The sequence below is a fragment of the Neoarius graeffei genome, chromosome 9 (genome assembly GCF_027579695.1).
Source record: "Neoarius graeffei isolate fNeoGra1 chromosome 9, fNeoGra1.pri, whole genome shotgun sequence".
Lineage (NCBI taxonomy): Eukaryota > Metazoa > Chordata > Actinopteri > Siluriformes > Ariidae > Neoarius > Neoarius graeffei.
In genome coordinates, this window is record NC_083577.1 from 41,214,698 (window position 1) to 41,235,009 (window position 20,312).

The following is a 20,312-nucleotide window of genomic DNA, read 5'->3' on the forward strand; positions in this document are numbered from 1 at the left end:
TGTACTGCTATAACCTGGGACAGACACCTGTCCTTACCACAAGGATAATGTTTAATTTGTACACTGTCCCTTTTAAAAATAAAATAAACTCTAAACTCTATTTATCACAAAAATACATGCATGTATTTATTATTTTGAAAATCCACCAGCTGACTGATCTGGCACGTTTTAATTCTGCGACAGTAATGATGTAAATAACAGTGTGACGGAGTAGTGTCCAAAAGCGGGGGGGGGGGGGTTCCCCATTTTACCAATTCACTATATAGTCTTCTATATAGAATTCCCTAAATAGGGAGTAGTGATTGAGTGAGTGATTTTGGACACAGCTCAGAGCTTACAGCTCATGTTCTGTCATGAAAACGTGTTCTGTCGGCGCGCCTTCCAGGCAGGGGTTCACCAGTTTGGGCCATTCTCGGTGAAAGGGAAGGGAATTCCAGGCATCGCTTCGTGGCGGGAGGTTTAAATGTTTTATTTTGTTGCGTTTTCATCTCCACACCTTGCAGTTACATTGAAAATTTAAAGTTTATGTTAAAATCTATAAAGTGACCCCGAGGAGACCTGTTAGTGTCAGTATCACTTTAACATTTCTATCGTGACTTGTTCTCAGGAGCCATGTAATTTAAAGAATTGTGGGATAAGGAACCATTTATGCCTGCTCAGATACAGTATATCCCTACTTCTAACTCGCATAAAATTTAATAACCTAATCATTAGAGAGCAGGTTTATAGATATGAATAATTGCATGATGTATTTGTCCCTTGGTTATCTCTAACAGATAGACGAAGCCAATGCGTTTGGGAACACGGCTCTGCACGTGGCTTGCTTTAATGGTCAGGATGCTGTGGTGAGTGAGCTGATTGACCATGGTGCTAATGTGAGTCAGCCCAACAACAAAGGCTTCACCCCTCTCCACTTTGCTGCTGCGTCCACACATGGTGCCCTCTGCCTCGAGTTCCTGGTCAACAACGGAGCTGATGTCAACGTGCAGGTAAACATCTCGCTCCCTTTTATCTCTCATATCTCACTAAACCTGAGTACTATTTCTGAGACATTAGGATTATTCTCTTTTAGAGCCGAGATGGGAAGAGTCCTTTGCATATGACTGCAGTGCATGGGCGGTTCACTCGCTCCCAGACTCTCATTCAGAACGGTGAGAGCTTTGAGTTATCAATGGGCTCATATGTGAGCATCAGGCTGTTAGCATGCGCAAAGTAAAGTGTGTAAGAAGTGTTGGTGTGTTTGTAAATGACAGGCGGGGAGATAGACTGCATGGATAAGGATGGCAACACTCCATTACACATTGCCGCTCGTTACGGTCATGAACTCCTCATCAACACCTTAATCACCAGTGGGGCCGACTGCACCAGGTGTGTGTGTGTGTGTGCGCGCTTTTATAACCAAAGATTAGTACACTGTTTATATCGGTTAACACTTATGAAGTCTCTCTCTGTCTCTAGAAGAGGAATTCATGGGATGTTTCCACTGCACCTGGCAGCTCTAAATGCTCATGCCGACTGCTGCCGGAAACTTCTCTCCTCAGGTACTTCTGCATTTGGAGATCTGACACAATATAATGTCATTGTACAGTGTCTTGCAAAAGTATTCATCCCCCTTGGTGTTTGTCCTGTTTTGTCACATTACAAGCTGGAATTAAAATGGATTTTTGGAGGCTTTGCACCATTTGATTTACACAACATGCCTACCACTTTAAAAGTGCAAACTTTTTTTTATTGACACAAACAAGAAGATGGAAAAAACAAACAAACCCAGAAATCTGGAGTGTGCATAGGTATTCACCCCTTTTCGTATGAAACCCCTAAATAAGAGCTGGCCCAACCAATTCACTTCATAAGTCACATAATTAGTTGATTAAGATCCACCTGTGTGCAGTCAAAATGTCACATGATCTGTCACATGATGTCTGTATAAATCAACCTGTTCTGGAAGGACCCTGACTCTGCTACACGAATAAGCAAGCAACATGAAAACCAAGGAGCCTCCAAACAGGTCAGAGACAAAGTTGTGGAGAAGTATAGATCAGGGTTGGGTTATAAAGAATATCCCAAACTTTGAATATCCCAGGGAGCACCATTAAATTCATTGTAACAAAATGGAAAGAATATGGCACCGCTACAAACCTGACAAGAGAAGATCACCCACCAAAACTCACAGACCAGGCAAGGAGGACATTAATCAGAGATGCAACAAAGACACCAAAGATAACACTGAAGGAGCTGCACAGATCCACAGTGGAGATGGGGAGTATCTGTCCATAGGACCACTTTAAGCTGTACACCCCACAGAGCGGGGCTTTGTGGAAGAGTGGCCAGAAAAGTCATTGCTGAAAGAAAAAAAAATATAAGAAAACACTTTTGGAGTTTGCCCAACAGCATGTGGCAGACTCCCTAAATACATGGAAGAAGATTCTCTGGTCAGATGAGACTAAAATTTAACTTTTTGGCCATCATGGGAAACACCATGTGTAGTGCAAACCCAACACTTCCCATCAACCTGAGAACACCATTCCTACAGCAAAGCATGGTGGTGGCAACATTGTGCTGTGGGGATGTTCTTCATCTGCAGGGACAGGAAAGCTGGTCAGGACTGAAGGAAAGATGGATGGCACTAAATACAGGGCAGTTCTGGAGGAAAACCTGTTTGAGTCGGCCAGAGGTTTGAGACTTGGACGAAGGTTCACGTTCCAGCAGGACAATGACCCTAAACATACTGCTAAAGCTACACTGGAGTGGTTTAAAGGGAAACATTTAAATGTCTTGGAATGGCCTAGTCAAAGCCCAGACCTCAATCCAATTGAGAATCTGTGGCATAACTTGAAGATTGCTGTACATCAACACAACCTATCTAACTTTTGAAGGAGCTGGAGCAATTTTGCCTTGAGGAATGGGCAAAAATCCCAGTGGCTAGATGTGCTAAGCTAATAGACACAAACCCCAAGAGACTTGCAGCTGTAATTGCAGCAAAAGGTGGCTCTAGAAAGTATTGACTTTGGGGGGGAATTTCTGTTTTTTCATCTTAATTATTGTTTGTGACACAATAAAACAGCAATTTTCACCTTTAAAGTAGTAGGCATGTTGTGTAAATCAAATTGTGCTAACCCCCCGAAAATCACTTATAATTCCAGCTTGTAATGCGACAAAACAGGACGGACACCAAGGGGAATGAATACTTTTGCAAGACATTGTACTGATTTTTTTTTTTTTTAAACACAATGGACACCGGACTTTAAATGTGCGGTCCATAACGTTTCAAAATGTTTCTAGAATTTGGGTAACTGATTCATAATATTGCAATGGCATGGATCTGACTTTTTTCTTTGTTTCAATTTTCTGTTTGTTTGTGGGTGTTTTTTTTTTTTTACATTTTCTTGGCCCAGAAATGAACTCCACTCCTAGCTCATCAGCTGCTTTCCCTAAAAGGCAACCCGTAAGACATATCGTTTCAACAGAGGGTGTAGGAATATTTGGGGTGGAGGAAAACCAGTGTTTCCATTGCATTTGCATGTTTCCTCTGACGCAGCAGAGGGTGATCAGAATTGCATATTACTCCATTGGGTTCAGCATCATATTAAAGGCCTCAAACTTCCCTTGTTTTAAAGAAAACATATTATGAAAAGCTCACTTTTTCAGTGCTTGTGCACATACATTTGGGTATCTGGAGTGCCTACCAACCCACAAACTCTGAAATAAGAGAACTTGGCCAGTTTCTTCTGGGCTGCTTATTTCAGAAGACGCACTTCAACAAGCCGTTCAGATTTGGGTACGCTTCAGTGTCTCAAGGGGAGAGATCATTAGGAATATACCGTCCCCTCGTCTGAGTATCTCCACTCACGGCCTGGTAACTGCCTTTGCGAGTGAATATTCATGAGGAAAGTGCTACCTGATTGGCTGGTGGTAGAGGGGGTGGGGTGAGCAGTGGCTCATTATCATTTAAAGGAACAGGCTCTCAAACCGGCCATTCTGAACAGGGTTGTTTAGACAGGGGGAGAAGGGAGCTGTGGTGCTTTATTCTTGTGGTATTTTGACCAAAGCATGTCACTGAGATTTCAATAACTGGGTCAACTTGTGGAAAAGGGGTAGAATATGTCACCTTTAACCCTTTCATCACTGCAAACCGCTATATTGGTCCGGAAAATATGGAATCTCAACACGACAGACCACAAAAGCACAGTTATTTTATGTTAATTAGGGTTATATCTTTCTTTTGGTGAATATTAGTAGATAAAATGCAAATTTACCAGCGTTCAGTTTATTCTCATAAGTGTTGCGTATTCTCAAAGCAGAATTCCTCTAGTTTCCAACGGTACCAAATATGTTACTATGGAAACTCTAGTTTACTGTATTTTCTTTTAAATTTGTGTACCGGTTTACACTGACTTTATCACAAAATTACTTAGTGTTAATGGTATTTTGTATAATTAAGTTATTCCACGAAATCGAGTCGTACATGAACGGATAGCCGATGAGGCGCATACTGCTGAGTTGGCTATAAGCCATGTACGATGAGATTGAGTCCAACTTCGTATAACTTTTCTATCCACATTAACTGGATTTTGAAAAACAGAGCATTTTTATTTTTTGCAAATTTGATGAATACAAAACGTCCGACAACGTAATTTCCTCTTGGAATGTAAACAAACCGGTGAAATGACGGTAGCAATTTGTAAAAAATGCAATAATAATAATTCTTGAAAAATAAACAGATACGTTCTTGCCATCAAATACTCATCTCATTATCTCTAGCCGCTTTATCCTGTTCTACAGGGTCGCAGGCAAGCTGGAGGCTATCCCAGCTGACTCTGGGCGAAAGGTGGGGTACACCCTGGACAAGTCGCCAGGTCATCACAGGGCTGACACATAGACACAGACAACCATTCACACTCACATTCACACCTACGGTCAATTTAGAGTCACCAGTTAACCTAACCTGCATGTCTTTGGACTGTGGGGGAAACCGGAGCACCCGGAGGAAACCCACGCGGACACGGGGAGAACATGCAAACTCCACACAGAAAGGCCCTCGCCGGCCACGGGGCTTGAACCCGGACCTTCTTGCTGTGAGGCGACAGCGCTAACCACACTACACCACCGTGCCGCCCGCCATCAAATACTTTTTCATTCCATATTTTTGTTTTATTTTTTCGCAGTCCAAAACCTGTGCTCTGATTGGCTGGCGAGCGGGTCCGTATCCTACAGTACGGACCCCAGTTATGGACTCCGGTTACGGACTCCGGTTACGGACCTCTGGCAACTTGCTCGCTCACAACAACAAACAACATTTATTTTCGCATTTCTCAGGAGAATAGCATTAATTTTGCATCATGGACAGCGATAACGACATTCTTCACAGTGAAAGCGAGTTTTACTACCCTGAGGAAGAAGAAATAAAAGAAAACATTTCAGGAGAAAGCTAAAAACCTGTAACTGTTGCTAACGCCGAGCAAAAACATGGCTGAATCCTGAACGACTCCTATTTGTATAAATAGGGGACTACATAGGTGGCAAAATGTAGTTTTTTTTTTTTTTTTCCTGCCATAGAAGAGCACTTGTATATCGAGGAGGAAGCAATTTGCATTACAGCCGTGAATGAGGATTCAAAATACTGTAGCATTAATTTTACAGCATGGATAGCAATAATGACAGTGTTCACAGCGGAAGCGAGTTTTACTACCCTGAGGAAGACAAAATAAAAGAAAACATTTCAGGAGAAAGCTAAAAACCTGTAACTTGCTAACGCTGAGCAAAAACATGTCTGAATCCTGAATGACTCAATTTTGCATAAATAGGGGACTACATAGGCAGCAAAATGTAGGGTTTTTTTTTTCCTGCAATGGAAGTGCACTTGTATACCGAGGAGGAAGCAATTTGCATTACAGCCGTGAATGAGGATTCAAAATGGCGGCTCGGCTCAGTTTTCCTTTTCAGGCGCTCTTGTTTTCTGTTAGAATTTGGTAAAGAAAAAAATAAACATATTATTTACCAGCTTAGGGTCTGACTGTATTGTGAAATACCGTGACCGAGGTCTTGAAAGTACTGACCGAGGCCCTCTGGGCCTCGGTCAGTATTCAAGGCAGAGGGCCTCGGTCAGTACTTTCAAGACCTCGGTCACAGTCGGACCTCCCAGCTGGTAAATAACGTATTTTTTGGGGTTTTGTTTTCGAATAGCGGTTTTATTTTGTCCTTGGTTGGTTCAGCAACACGCTCTGCCATTTTCTTCTTCTGTAGGGTCTTTTGGCAGTTGGCAAACCAACTTAAAGGTGCATTACCGCCACCGACTGGGCTGGAGTGTGGAATAGGGGATATTTGGGGGGGGGGCTAAAATTCTTATAGCCATTTCTGTTTTTTTTTTTTTCAATACTTGATAACAAAGTGATGTATCTGACTTGACATGCGCCACCATTTTGTTTTTCTCTACTCATGGTATATGAGCTAATATCCTAGTAGTAGAGTAGCCAGAATACACGTTTGCTCATATCTAGTGAATGCGAATAGAATAAAAGTTATATATAGCGTATGTAGCAGTTTGTATATGAAGTTATACAGTAATGAAAGGGTTAATATTCTTGGAGCCATGCAGCACACTGTCAATATGCAGTTGGCATAAATGAACTCGACAGTTCTCGTTGATCTCCACTCCTTCATGAAGGAATTTTGATCCATAGCAGTAGATTTGTAGAGCCCAGGGACCACTTCAGGCTTGTGATTCTCACAATAGCAAATGCGTGGTTTTGATCTTTCACATGATGTTTCTTGTGTTCTTGTGCAGTTGTCTCATAGTGTGATTGTTTCCTGTCATGTTTTGAGATGTATGTGTGTGTGTGTGTGTCCCCTTGTGATTTGTGTTTGGCGCAGGCTTGAGCTGCTCATCTTTTATAGATTTATGGTTTGGAGTTAGAATCCCTGAAGAGACACTTTTGCTGATGTATTGCTGAAGTGGGTGTCTTTCGCCGCTGTGTTCCTGTCTCTGCCATCCGTGCATGCATTTGTCATCTAAAAACTGTCTTCCCTTGCACTGGGTCTGTGGTCATCTTGCACTAACACGCTCCTTTCTTTCTTTCTTTTTATCTCCCGCTATCCCTGTGTTTCTCTTCCTCTCCTGGGTCTGCCACTGTGGCTGTCTGCGTGTTTTGTTGGGGGCTTCCTTTCTTCTGTGCCCTTCCTCTTCATGCCTCCATCCTCGCTCAGGACGGAGGTATAGCATAATCTGCACCCTCAGTAATGACTCGGTCCTGTGTGCAGGCTTCCAGATCGACACCCCGGACAGCCTGGGCAGGACTTGTCTCCACGCAGCTGCTGCTGGAGGGTGAGTGTCTTCCTGCAGGAGCTAAGACTGGCAGATTCATTGCATACTTTGTTTATTACAGATGGATAGGTCTGATTTTTTGATAGTCAAATGTTCTTGATGATGCATGTAGTGACCTACTGTATAGATGAATATTAGAGTTTTACAGTGTTGTAGTCGAGTCACTAAACCTCGGGTCTGAGTCCAGTCTCGAGTCCCCAGTGTTCAAGTCCAAGTCATTAAAGAAAATTTTGAGTTGAGTCTGAGAACAAGACTCCACCTACACCATTTGACGGTGGCTGCTGTTGCCTTTATGTGAAAGCGTCTCTGCTGCTGTGTTGGACTAACGTTACTGCTTGACTGCCCCATTTTAGTTAATAGATAGTTTTCACTGACGTCACAGCATTCCGGGGAACGCCCTCCAGCCGCCATCTTGTGGGGCAAACAAAACGGACCATCGCCATTACCGGCTACGTTATCTCGGACGAATTTATGAAGTTATATAGTCAGTTTTCTAAAATAAAGATCAATGTCGGCAAAATCAAGCAAACAGAAGTATATAGATACATTAGACAACATGTCATGACAACGGTATGCAGCCAAACTGGCCTTGATTGGGGGAATTGACCCCTACGAAGTGGACAAAGATGCATTTTCAAGTGACTATGCAGGGCTGCCAAAGCCTGAAACTGCCAAAGCCTGCTCCAAAGCCTGAAACTGACTTCATCAAACTTTAAAGGCTGTCTGATATATACAACTTTATATATTCACAGCGCACCTTTTGGCGGATGCCGCCTTTTTCACGGCTGAATCGCGCAGATCCGATTTTTTTTTTTTTAGGGGGGGCGTTGGAGTGTCTGATTATAATTTCAAAGTAAAATCTGTATTAAAATTACTAAATAAGCAAATCCGTTACAGTCCATGAAACAGGAAGTATAAGGATGAGGAAAAAAAACAGTTTAAATCGCAAAGCTGCGCACATTTGCGCAGTCCTGCACACCGCTCGGGCTGCGCAAATGTGCGCAGCTTTGCAATTTAAACTGTTTTTTTTTTCTCATCCTTATACTTCCTGTTTCATGGACTGTAACGGATTTGCTTATTTAGTAATTTTAATACAGAATTTACTTTGAAATTATAATCAGACACTCCAAGGCCCCCCCCCTAAAAAAAAAATTGGATCTGCGCGATTCAGGCGGCATCCGCCAAAAGGCGCGCTGTTTGCATCCCAAACACAAATCAAATCATACAGAATAGACCTAAAATGTTTTTCAAAAATGACCCTTGCGTGAGTGAAGTGACAAGTGTCAAATAGAAACGTGACAAACGAGCGATATTAAGTGTACATTACAATGTAAACGTACACTCAGCGGTTCCAGTTAGGCATTCTCCAGAGATTGTTCACATCATGTTTTGGTTTCCAAAAACAAACTTAAACACAATTGATTGTTTATTTAAACAACTTACCACTTATAAAATGATTGGAGCAGACTTTGCTGTGTTTGGAAGGCTGATAATCCTTGCGGTTGATTCTCGCAAGCCATAGATTCCTCCTTTGTATGCTGAGTTTCTTTGTTTGCTCGCCTTCGTGCTCCCGTACAGTGGGAATTCCATAAAAGCTCCGCTTGACTTCATCATTTGACCTATTACAACAGCCGTGAATACAGTACAACAGGTGTGCACCATTGCTAGCTTTAAATAGCCTGCTTGGGTTCTTTTGAAGACTTTGTACTCGCGCGTTACAATGTGTGCTCAGTGACCTGTACAGTAAGCTTGACCCGCAAGATGGCCGCCACTAGGGAATCCCCGACTCTGTGACGTCATGTGAAAACTATCTATAGGCTACAGCTTGTTCATCACTCAGCAAGCCCCGCCCACCATCAACAGGCCAAATAACATGAGAGAGGGTTAACACTAGCTAGTTCATTGCTCAGCAAGCCCCGCCCACTATCAACAGAGCAATGAACATAGCGTGTCACTTCCTTCTCTGAATGGAATCTTGCCAAATAGCGATTGAAGTTCGAGGTCGTCCCCGTCGTCTCCTCGATGGTTCTTCTATATATGGAACACATCACAGTGCATTTTTTTTTTCTCACCACACGAGAAGTCTGTGTAAGCAAAGTGGACAATCCTAGCGCCATTCTCTCCAGACATTTTAGCGCCGTTAACGTTAGTTTGTTCCTGAACATGACACATGAACCGGTGAATTTGCATTCTCTTGCACGAAATTAGTATAAAAATTAATGTAGATATAAATATACCAAATTATTATGGCATGTTACAAAAAATAAAGAAAAAAATCAGAGTCCAAATGCAGTTAATGCACGAGTCCGAGTCATCAGTGCTCAAGTCCAAGTCAAGTCACAAGTCCTTAAAATTAAGGCATGAGTCGGACTCGAGTCCTGAACTCGAATACTACAAGCCTGGTTTTACAATTATTGACTGTATTAGTGGGAAGGGCTCATCATCAGGCCAAGATGTCTAAATCCCTGCTCAGGTTGTTGGATAGCCGCGTGCCATAGTGAAATGGACATCAGATACCAGATGGCAAAACGTGCCTCATTCTGAATTGAATCTTTAAATGTAATTTTGATATAATGTAATATAAATCTTTAAATTTCACGATTTCAAATCCACCACAAATATACAGTAGACTCAGCAAAAACCTGTTGATGGATGGATGAGTGGATTTGGAAATAGTTCATCTGCATGTAAACATTCAAAGTCTGATCTAGTCAGAATGTTACAATAAATTTTAAATGCGCGTTGTGTAACACTTGCTGTTGAAACTTCACTATTGTGATAACCACAACTCTGGTCAGCTGAGATGAGTCAGTTGACTTAGACATGACCTGTAAGTTTGTTTGCCTTTCTACCTTCTGTGTTTATGCTGTGTTTACACAGAATTTTTACCATTAAAAAAATTTTTTTATTATTAATTCTACCCTAATTCTCGAATTCCCCTCCTCTTTCAGCAATGTTGAATGCGTGAAGCTGTTGCTCAGCAGTGGAGCAGATCACAACCGCACAGACAAAAATGGCAGGTCAGCATTTGGATCCCTGTTATATTTGAGTTTATCAGGAGTGATTTAATTATCTGTTTACAATGCTCAGTGTGATTGATTTGAATATGGGTCAGTCTCAGAAACTGGTCTCTCATTTGGGACATTATGGTCAAAAAATAAATGTTCTAATTTTACTGTTTTTTTTGCATTTACCTAACACTCAATGTTTCTTTTGTCATGTTTAATAAGAATAAAGAGAGCATCTTGCTTTATCTGGCCTCCACTGTGGAAAATTTTGATTACAATTCAAATGCTTTTGTAAAATTGATTTACATATAAAATAACTACATCATGAAGAATTAAAGCCCCTCCTTCACAGATGAGTGAAAATATTGAATAAATTTCCTCTTTTTGATTGCTTGGGTTAAAAATGCCAAGTTATGATGACTGAATTGATTATTCACTTAAATATGAATAATATGGTACATTTTGGGTATTTGATATGGCGAAATAGGACACAATGGAAAAATCAAGAACACACCGGAAAGATGAGAATAACGGCGCTGGTAAAAGAACAGCGACTGTACCGGCTGAAGGTCGTGTGGGTCTCTGCTGCGGCGCGCGAGCAACGGGACATCACTACCGCACCGGACGGAGCGCGAGGCGGGGGTGGGGCAAAATGACTGGCCGTAGATTCTATCAAAAGTTCGATCTAAATTGACCGTGGTTGCAAAATATTGGCCAAAAATACGCAAACACTACGAAATATGAAAGTAAGATGAAAAAGAAACATTCTATTGCCTTATACTGCAAGACTAAAACAAAATAAAACTGTCAAAACTCCCCTTTTCAGTGATAACGTCCGAACAGATCACCCGCGTAACAGAAAGACTGCAAATGGAAGCACGATCAACTTCTAACTGTTGGAGTGGAAAATTCCATTCTACACATGCAAATTGTTAATGTGTGTCCTTCCCCGCACACAAATAACACGCTACGGTAAAAAATAGACCACAACTCATTTTATAGCTCAGAAATTCATACAAGACCAGCTACCATCGTAACATATTCTGTAAGAAACATATTCTACACCTAACTTTCTGCTTTCGTTTTAAAAAACAAAATCGCAGATTTATAACTACATTTTTATATGACATAGTAATTTTAAGTTACTACTTTTGGTGAGGTAGTGACCTTGACCCTGAGGCTTTCCGTTTAGATCAAAACACACGATCGTATTGGTTTTGGGTCTGCGGAAAATGGAGTTACAACGGTGATCAAATATTTTGCATGATGTTTTATTACGGTTATGATTATTCTGTGAGCGCGCCAATCCTTAGGTGTATAAAGTTACAACTTAAAATACAATTAGTGATAACTGTAGACTTTTCAGTGGACTACAACCTTTTTAAGGGAATGCGATGTAGTCAACCATTTATCATGTCCCAGATCAAGCCGGCGTTTTTCCACAAATTTGCAGAATTCTTGCCAAATTCTGAATAGAATATTCACATCAAAGATTTAGTTTTATCTGTATTATTTCTTTCATCATTTTATTTCAAATTAAAACCAACATCACCATTCAAAACCGTATAGTTTATTGACTGTGAATATATTTAGTGGGGAACCCCCACAGTACCCAGTTTCTGAGACAGACTCATATATCAGGGATGAGTAGCAGAGCTGGATGGATCTCTTAGCAGTACAGAAGTGAATTATGGCTCAGTCGGTGCATCTGACAGCATCTTCACAACATATTAGACACATGCTGTTTGTATTGTCCCAAATACAACGTTTGTTTTTTTTTGTATGCACTTTCATAGGACTCCCCTCCACTATGCGGCTGCAAGTCGTCATTTTCAGTGCTTAGAGACCCTGGTGTCCTGTGGTACCTGTATTAATGCCACTGACCAGTGGGGGCGGTCTGCCCTGCACTACGCTGCTGCCTCCGACCTGGACAGGAGGTACAGATCTATACTCGGCCACGTTTTCTTTCCATGTTGGTTTCCCAAAAAAAAGATGCTAGTTTGCAAGTCTAGTTTGCCTAGCAAAGCTTTTGCCTGAAATTGTTTGCAGAACTTGAGCATTTGCATAGAAGCCCAAGGTTCCCTCTTAAAACCACAGCAGAACATCCAAACATTTAAGACTGCGAGTAACACAAAGAAATGTAAACAGTCTCATAACAGCAGGCAGTGGGTATTTGGCATAGCTACGTCTTCCATCATCGTTGGCACCAAGTGGAGCCTTAATGAGGATTGCTACAGTATTGCCACTCTGTTCAAGTCGCCATGGCAACCCTGGGATATTTTTAAGTCCCCGGTAGACAATGCAGAGACGCTGCTGTGACGTCAAACAGGGGCTGCATTTCTAATCACTACACACTCTAGAGTGGACAAAACGAAACAATCAGGCCTGTTGCTAATTAGTCAGTTTTAATTACTGGGTTTGGCAGGCCGGTATGATGTGGTGTAGAGCCACGTTTTTCTTGTCACACTTAATAGTTACAAGTTTGAGGATTGAAGCTCCTGCTCAGAAGACCACTCAGTTAAAGAGTCATGGGGTGTGTGTGTGTGTTTCTGAAGGCGACGTGTAGCTCTGGAGCCAGAGAATCCTGGAGTTCAAGCAGAGAAAGAGAAGGAAGCAGCCCTGTAAGTGCACTTTACCTCATTTTTACGAATGACCCTAAATTCAGAATATGAACGGATTATTATTATTATTATTTAGGGAACGTCTGTGTTTTGTTGTCCTCTGCTCACACCTCTTATTCTGCATTCACATGTACCCTCCTGTGTCTTTGTAGTTAGCTGAGCTGATTTTGTGTGTGTAGGTGCCTTGAGTTCTTGTTGAAGAGTGGTGCCACTGCCTCACTGAAGGACAAGAAAGGTTACAGCGCTGTTCACTATGCTGCTGCCTATGGTCATCGACGCTGCCTGGAGCTGGTGAGACAGACAGACAGAGAGAGAGAGACCATTGTGCACCAGTCAAAAGTTTGGATACACCTCCAAATTCAAATATTTATTATTATTTTTTAAAAATTTTTATTAATTAAAAGTCACTTCATGTCTTAAAGTAATGATGGATGTCGTTTCTCTTTACTTAGCTGAGCGGTTCTTGATATAATATGGATTACTACAGTTGTGGAGTAGGGCTATTTACTGTTGTTGTTGTTGTTATTATTATTATTATTATTATTATTATTATTATTATTATTTGCTGTTTGGTCTCAAACGCATTAGGAAGGCAAAAAATTGCACTAGTTAACTTTTGACGAGGCACAACTGTTAATTGAAAAGCATTCCAGGTGACTACCTCATGAAGCTGGTTAAGATAATGCCAATAGTGTGCAAAGCGTCATCACGGTAAACGCTGGCTACTTTGAAGAATCTAAAATATGAAATATATAAAATACTTTTTTTTTTGTCACCACATAATTCCGTACATGTTCCATATGTTATTTCATTGTTTTGATGACTTCAATGTTGTTCTACAATGTAGAAAATGGTCACAATACAGAAACACCTATGGGATCAGGACACTTCATCCAATGACCATTTCGTCCAATAGTTGGGACATTTTGTCCAAAGCCTTTTTCATACGCACTATCAATTATTTTATATGTGCAACAAGATCGAGATATAAACAAACCATAATTCATTTAAGGGAGTGCATTAAGCAGGTTTATGACTGCGTCTCCCTATAATCTATGGAAATAAACAATTTTTGTAAAGCAAACAAGTGCCGTAGCACGAGCGCTTTGACACAAAAGAGCGGTGTAAGGGGTGTAAACAAGTAAACCCTTACCATTACAGGCTGCTCTCCGAGCTTTGAGTCGAGTGAAGCTGTTTAATTCATCATATAGCCAGTCTTAATGAGGCCAACACCGCCTTAATCAGTAAAATGTTTCAATAAATATTTTATTTAAATAGTATTTTATTAATTTAAGGGAGTGCATTAAGCAGGTTTATTACTGCGTCTCCTGTGATTTTATATACCTAATAACTTGTACGCACCTCCCACTATCAGAGAGCGGTAGGAGACAGATGCAAGTGCAGAAGTAATGTTCATTAACAATTGTGAAAACACACAGGCAGACAATCCAAAACAGCAGGCAATCTCATAAACATGAAACTAGCAAAAGGTCAGGTGAGGCACAAACAGGCTAAATCAGGCAAAAACAGAAACTAAGAACAGGATCGGAAACCCAGGGAATTTACACGGGAGAATAAGACTCGGTAATGCGCACTGACATGGTGTAATACTTCGCACCAGGGCTTTGAACCGGTTCAAGGAACGAAAACGAAAACCGGGAACTTTTTCTATTTCACATGGAACAGAAACGAAACCAGAAACTTTATTATTTTTTATGTTCCGGAACAGAAACGCTTATTAAAAATAATGGTGACCGGTTAATACCGGTTTTTATTTCGTTCCTCAAAGTTTCTGTAGCCTACAAATAGTCATTCTTCTCCTGCGCAAGTTTCTATGAGCCGCTGGGGTTCACTTCCTGTGTGACGTTCGCTGATTGAATGGAGAGAGCGGGAAGGTGGACTACTGTCATGTCTCCACGTGATAATAAGTGAGTAAGTGCATTACTGAGTGTCTGTGAGCAAAGAAGAGCCTGAACGTTGTAACCTCCCTATTGGTTGTTTGTAAAAATGTATCAGTTGTTGCCCTTCCCACGGGAATCATCGCGGGCTCGAGAGACGAGACCTGACGAGTTAGTTCGTTGGTAGCAGAACAAAATGTCTGGACACAAATCGGGTTTTCAGAAAAGGAAAGAAAATAAACAGAGGGTTGAAAATACAAAAAAGGAGGCAGAAAATGCAAAACGAGTTTTAAGGTAGGACAAATGGTTAGTTTTCTGAGGCAGCCCGCCGTGGCTGCAGGCTTTCAGTTGTCATTGAATGGTTACTTTTCTGAGGCAGCCCGCCGTGGCTGCCTGCAGGCTTATTTATTATAGCCCATTTAGTTAAAATAGTTGATATAAAATGTTTATAGTTATGTGATGGTTGTCCTGATTTAGACTGGTGGTTTTTTTTGGGGGGGGGGGTTTGCACGATGTTGCACCCGGGTCCAGATTAGGGCAGAACCGGCCCTGGCTACATTTCAGGTGTAGTTTGTTTTATGTATGTATGTACTTGCATAGATGTGTACTTGGTCTTCCAATATGGCGCCTAACAAAATCTCGCGGCGCGGTGACGTCATGCGGTAGCCCTCTATAGGGCCTGACTAGCCTTTGGTAACACACTAAACGAATTATCTTTCATTTTTGGCACTTTTTCTGTTTGTGTAGATGGGAAGACATACTGAGAATCCAAATCGCCAACATTTGAAATAATAATAATTGTTTTAAATTATTTCTTGTCTTATTTAATGAAGGTTGTAATAGAATTAGCCTACATTTGGCTTAAGCTGGATGAGACAGAGACATAATTTTATAGCCATTTGTTAAACAGCTGACAGGGAACGTAATTAACCGTTCCGGGAACGAAATTTTTTTGTTCTAACTGGTTCGGGAACGTCTATTTAATGGTGGAACCCAAAACCGGAAACGTTAAAATTCTGTTTCTGTTCGGAACAAACCGATAGGAAAAAAATTCTGGTTCAAAGCCCTGCTTCGCACTGAACGTGCGTGTTTTTTTTTTTTTTTTTTTTTCAGTCTGTATATAGGCACGCTGATGCCTATTGATCATGTACAGGTGAGCGTCATTAACAGCACGCACGCAGTCTGGAGCGCACCCGAGCGGATTCTCACACGCGCGCTGTTAATGAGGCTCACCTGCACATGATCAATAGGCATCAGCGTGCCTGTATACAAACTGAAAAAAACCGCACGTTTTCTCATATCTCGCACTTGCCAAGGATATCTGGGAAGTGTGAGTATAGATTTTCTATGTAATTTGGTCTAATAAAAACGATCTCTCCCCACAGGCGGCCCCAGCCGAACGTGCCTGAAGTTGACACTCGCTGATTCCCATCATTTCCGGTTTAGTTTTCATTTTGCAAAAATGTGTTTTGCTTTGGTCAAATTCCATTCAGAATTCCTCCTTTTTTTGAACACAAAAATACCTGAAATGTAAAATAATTGATAGTACGTATGAAAAAGGCTTTGGACGAAATGTCTTAACTTTTGGATGAAATAACCTGTGAATGTGTAGAGGTGTACAAACTTTTGACCTGGTGTGTGTGTGTGTGTGTGTGTGTGTGAATATCATGAAAAAGTTGATTTATTTCAGTAATTCCATTCAAAAAGTGAAACTTGTATATTATATTCATTCATTACACACAGACTGATATTTCAAATATTTCTTTTAATTTTGATGATTATAACTGACAACTAATGAAAATCCCAAATTCAGTATCTCAGAAAATTAGAATATTACTTAAGGCCAATACAAAAAAAGGATTTTTAGAAATGTTGGCCAACTGAAAAGTATGAGCATGTACAGCACTCAATACTTGGTTGGGGCTCCTTTTGCCTGAATTACTGCAGCAATGCGGCGTGGCATGGAGTCGATCAGTCTGTGGCACTGCTCAGGTGTTATGAGAGCCCAGGTTGCTCTGATAGTGGCCTTCAGCTCTTCTGCATTGTTGGGTCTGGCGTATCGCATCTTCCTCTTCACAATACCCCATAGATTTTCTATGGGGTTAAGGTCAGGTGAGTTTGCTGGCCAATTAAAAACAGGGATACCGTGGTCCTTAAACCAGGTACTGGTAGCTTTGGCACTGTGTGCAGGTGCCAAGTCCTGTTGGAAAATGAAATCTGCGTCTCCATAAAGTTGGTCAGCAGCAGGAAGCATGAAGTGCTCTAAAACTTCCTGGTAGACGGCTGCGTTGACCTTGGACCTCAGAAAACACAGTGGACCAACACCAGCAGATGACATGGCACCCCAAACCATCACTGACTGTGGAAACTTTACACTGGACCTCAAGCAACGTGGATTCTGTGCTTCTCCTCTCTTCCTCCAGACTCTGGGACCTTGATTTCCAAAGGAAATGCAAAATTTACTTTCATCAGAGAACATAACTTTGGACCACTCAGCAGCAGTCCAGTCCTTTTTGTCTTTAGGCCAGGCGAGACGCTTCTGACGCTGTCTCTTGTTCAAGAGTGGCTTGACACAAGGAACGCGACAGCTGAAACCCATGTCTTGCATACGTCTGTGCGTGGTGGTTCTTGAAGCACTGACTCCAGCTGCAGTCCACTCTTTGTGAATCTCCCCCACGTTTTTGAATGGGTTTTGTTTCACAGTCCTCTCCGGGGTGCGGTTATACCTATTGCTTGTACACTTTTTTTCTACCACATCTTTTCCTTCCCTTCGCCTCTCTATTAATGTGCTTGGACACGGAGCTCTGTGAACAGCCAGCCTCTTTATCAATGATCTTTTGTGTCTTGCCCTCCTTGTGCAAGGTGTCACTGGTCGTCTTTTGGACAACTGTCAAGTCCGCAGTCTTCCCCATGATTGTGTCGCCTACAGAACTCGACTGAGAGACCATTTAAAGGCCTTTGCAGGTGTTTTGAGTTAATTAGCTGATTAGAGTGCGGCACCAGGTGTCTTCAATATTGAACCTTTTCACAATATTCTAATTTTCTGAGATACTGAATTTGGGGTTTTCATTAGTTGTCAGTTATAATCATCAAAATTAAAATAAATAAACACTTGAAATATATCAGTCTGTGTGTAATGAATGAATATAATATACAAGTTTCACTTTTTGAATGGAATTACTGAAATAAATCAACTTTTTCATGATATTCTAATATATGACCAGCACCTCTGTGTGTGTGTGTGTGTGTGTGTGTGTGTGTGTGTGTAGTCACCATGCTTATTTGGATTGTGTTGAATGCTATTAAAGCATGTCTATACAAGCTAGTGGGTTTTTTTTGGGACAAGGAGTACTTTTATGCTTTTTCCTTTCATTGTAGTTATTGAACATTTGATTCACTGGAGTTTTTTTTTTTTCCTTTTTTAATTGTTGTTTTTGAAGCTTCTGGAACGAGAGGAGCAAAATCAGGATGAAGGCAAGAACTGCAGTACCCGCAGTCCACTCCATCTGGCCGTGAGTCATGCTAGCACTCTCTAATCGTCACAGCGCGACCTTCACCTTACTGTTTTAAATTTTTAGTATAAATCTACAACTTGCTGATACCATTGACTGGTCACAGGTTAGTGCTTTCAGTGCTTTTCCATCAGCATGGTGAACCATTCCGCACCTCAAGTTATTTACATGACTGCCATTATGTAAAGACGTAAAACGCATGGGTGGTTTTAAAGGATATTGCTGCTGGTCTGGATCTTGGTATAATTTGAAGGTTGCAGCTCAGGCACGTTGGTGGAAAAGGGGTAACCGTGTAAATTTTTCAGCATTAAAGTTCATGCTCAAATTTGGCATTAGCGACTTTTGAACAAAACTTCAAACACCAGGTTACAGTATGTGTGTCTGTATGGAATAGATTTGGTTCAAAAGTAGCATTATTGCAGTGATTGGGTTGTATACTGTGTAACACTGTGTGTGTATGTGTGTGTGTGTGTGTGTGTGTGTGTGTGTGTGTGTGTGTGTGTGTGTGTGTGTGTTGCAGGCATACCATGGCCATGCCCAAGCTCTGGAAGTGCTGCTGCAGGGTCACTGCGATGTGGATCAGGGTGATGAGGTGGGCCGCACTGCTCTTGCCTTCGCTGCCCTCAGGGGTCACACTGACTGTGCTCTGACGCTGCTGAACCATGGAGCTTCAGCACACTGCGCGGACACGGTCCGCAGACGCACGCCCATCCATCTTGCAGGTACTGCGCCATGCTCTGCGTGTGTGAGAAGAGGTGGAAGAGGATTACTAATTAATGATGTGTTAACACCGAATGTAATTCCATTCCCTAATGGATGTGACTCTATCTCTCAGTGATGAATGGCCATACGCCGTGTGTGCGCCTCCTGCTGGAAGACTCAGACAGCGCAGATCTGGTAGATGCAGCTGATTCTCAGGGACGGTGAGTGACTCATCATGTGCTGCTGTTTCAGTCTCAGAAATAACACTAACTCACAAAAAGATAAATATACTGATGGAATATAGTAATGTACAGTTGAACCATGACTATGGAGAAAAATCACCAGTCGGGTTTTTTTTTAATTTTTTTGGCCACCTGGCTTGGTACAGTAGATATTACAAGCTGCATTCAAGAATCCTTTTCCGGGTGGCACGGTGGTGTAGTGGTTAGTACTGTCACCTCATAGCAAGAAGGTTCTGGGTTCGAACCCCATGGCTGACAGGGGCCTTTCTGTTTGCATGTTTTTCTCATGTTTGCATGGGTTTCCTTTGGGTGCTCCGGTTTCCTCCCACAGTCCAAAGACATGCCGATTAGCTAAAATACCCAGCTACTGGGGTTACACAAGACAGTACATATTTGGTACCAGTCCCAAGCCTGGATAGACTGGGGAAGGTTGCCTCAGGAAGGGCATTCGGTGTAAAAACTATGCCAAATCAAATATGCGGGACAGATCTGCTGTGGTGACCCCTAACAGGAGCAGCTGAAAGATGATGATGATTCAAGAATCCTTTTCTCATATCGATAGTAAAGATGGCTTTCATTTGGGAAATGGCAGAGTAGATGAGAGCAGATAGTACTACTGATATAGACACTAATGATATAGCTGGAGCGTCATCAATAGTTGCTCTTGGATCTCCTTTGGAGCAACTGTATGTTAGGAATGTAATGTGTGACTGCCATATTTGATTATTTATGATTTGGTTATCTATTTAAGTCCTGGTGTGTGTGTGTGTGTGTGTTTTCAGGACCCCTCTGATGCTAGCAGTGCTGGGGGGTCATGTGGACGCTGTGTCTCTATTGTTAGAACGAGAGGCCAATGTAGACGCAGCAGATCATCAGGGACTGACCGCACTTCACTTAGGGGTGAGTTGCACTGATACCGAATTAGTACAGGGGTACTGCAACTACTCACTCACTCTCAAGTCTGTGAATAATATTTGTTCTCTTCAGAGCTGTTCTGTTATCACATAA

The 20,312-nt window shown here is 41.7% G+C and overlaps 1 protein-coding gene across 2 annotated transcripts in view; it reads left to right on the forward strand.

Moving 5' to 3' along the window:
- Window positions 1-20,312, forward strand: part of ankrd44 (ankyrin repeat domain 44) — a 76,946-nt gene that overhangs the window by 34,008 nt on the left and 22,626 nt on the right. For both annotated transcript variants that reach the window (XM_060929513.1, XM_060929512.1), the window contains exons 8-20: window positions 777-989; window positions 1,073-1,151; window positions 1,254-1,368; window positions 1,459-1,541; window positions 7,258-7,321; window positions 10,273-10,341; window positions 12,126-12,266; window positions 12,885-12,950; window positions 13,130-13,241; window positions 18,289-18,360; window positions 18,881-19,082; window positions 19,196-19,283; window positions 20,087-20,204. In XM_060929513.1, the coding sequence (XP_060785496.1) occupies window positions 777-989; window positions 1,073-1,151; window positions 1,254-1,368; window positions 1,459-1,541; window positions 7,258-7,321; window positions 10,273-10,341; window positions 12,126-12,266; window positions 12,885-12,950; window positions 13,130-13,241; window positions 18,289-18,360; window positions 18,881-19,082; window positions 19,196-19,283; window positions 20,087-20,204 (1,422 nt within the window). The remainder of the gene's footprint in view (window positions 1-776; window positions 990-1,072; window positions 1,152-1,253; window positions 1,369-1,458; window positions 1,542-7,257; window positions 7,322-10,272; window positions 10,342-12,125; window positions 12,267-12,884; window positions 12,951-13,129; window positions 13,242-18,288; window positions 18,361-18,880; window positions 19,083-19,195; window positions 19,284-20,086; window positions 20,205-20,312) is intronic.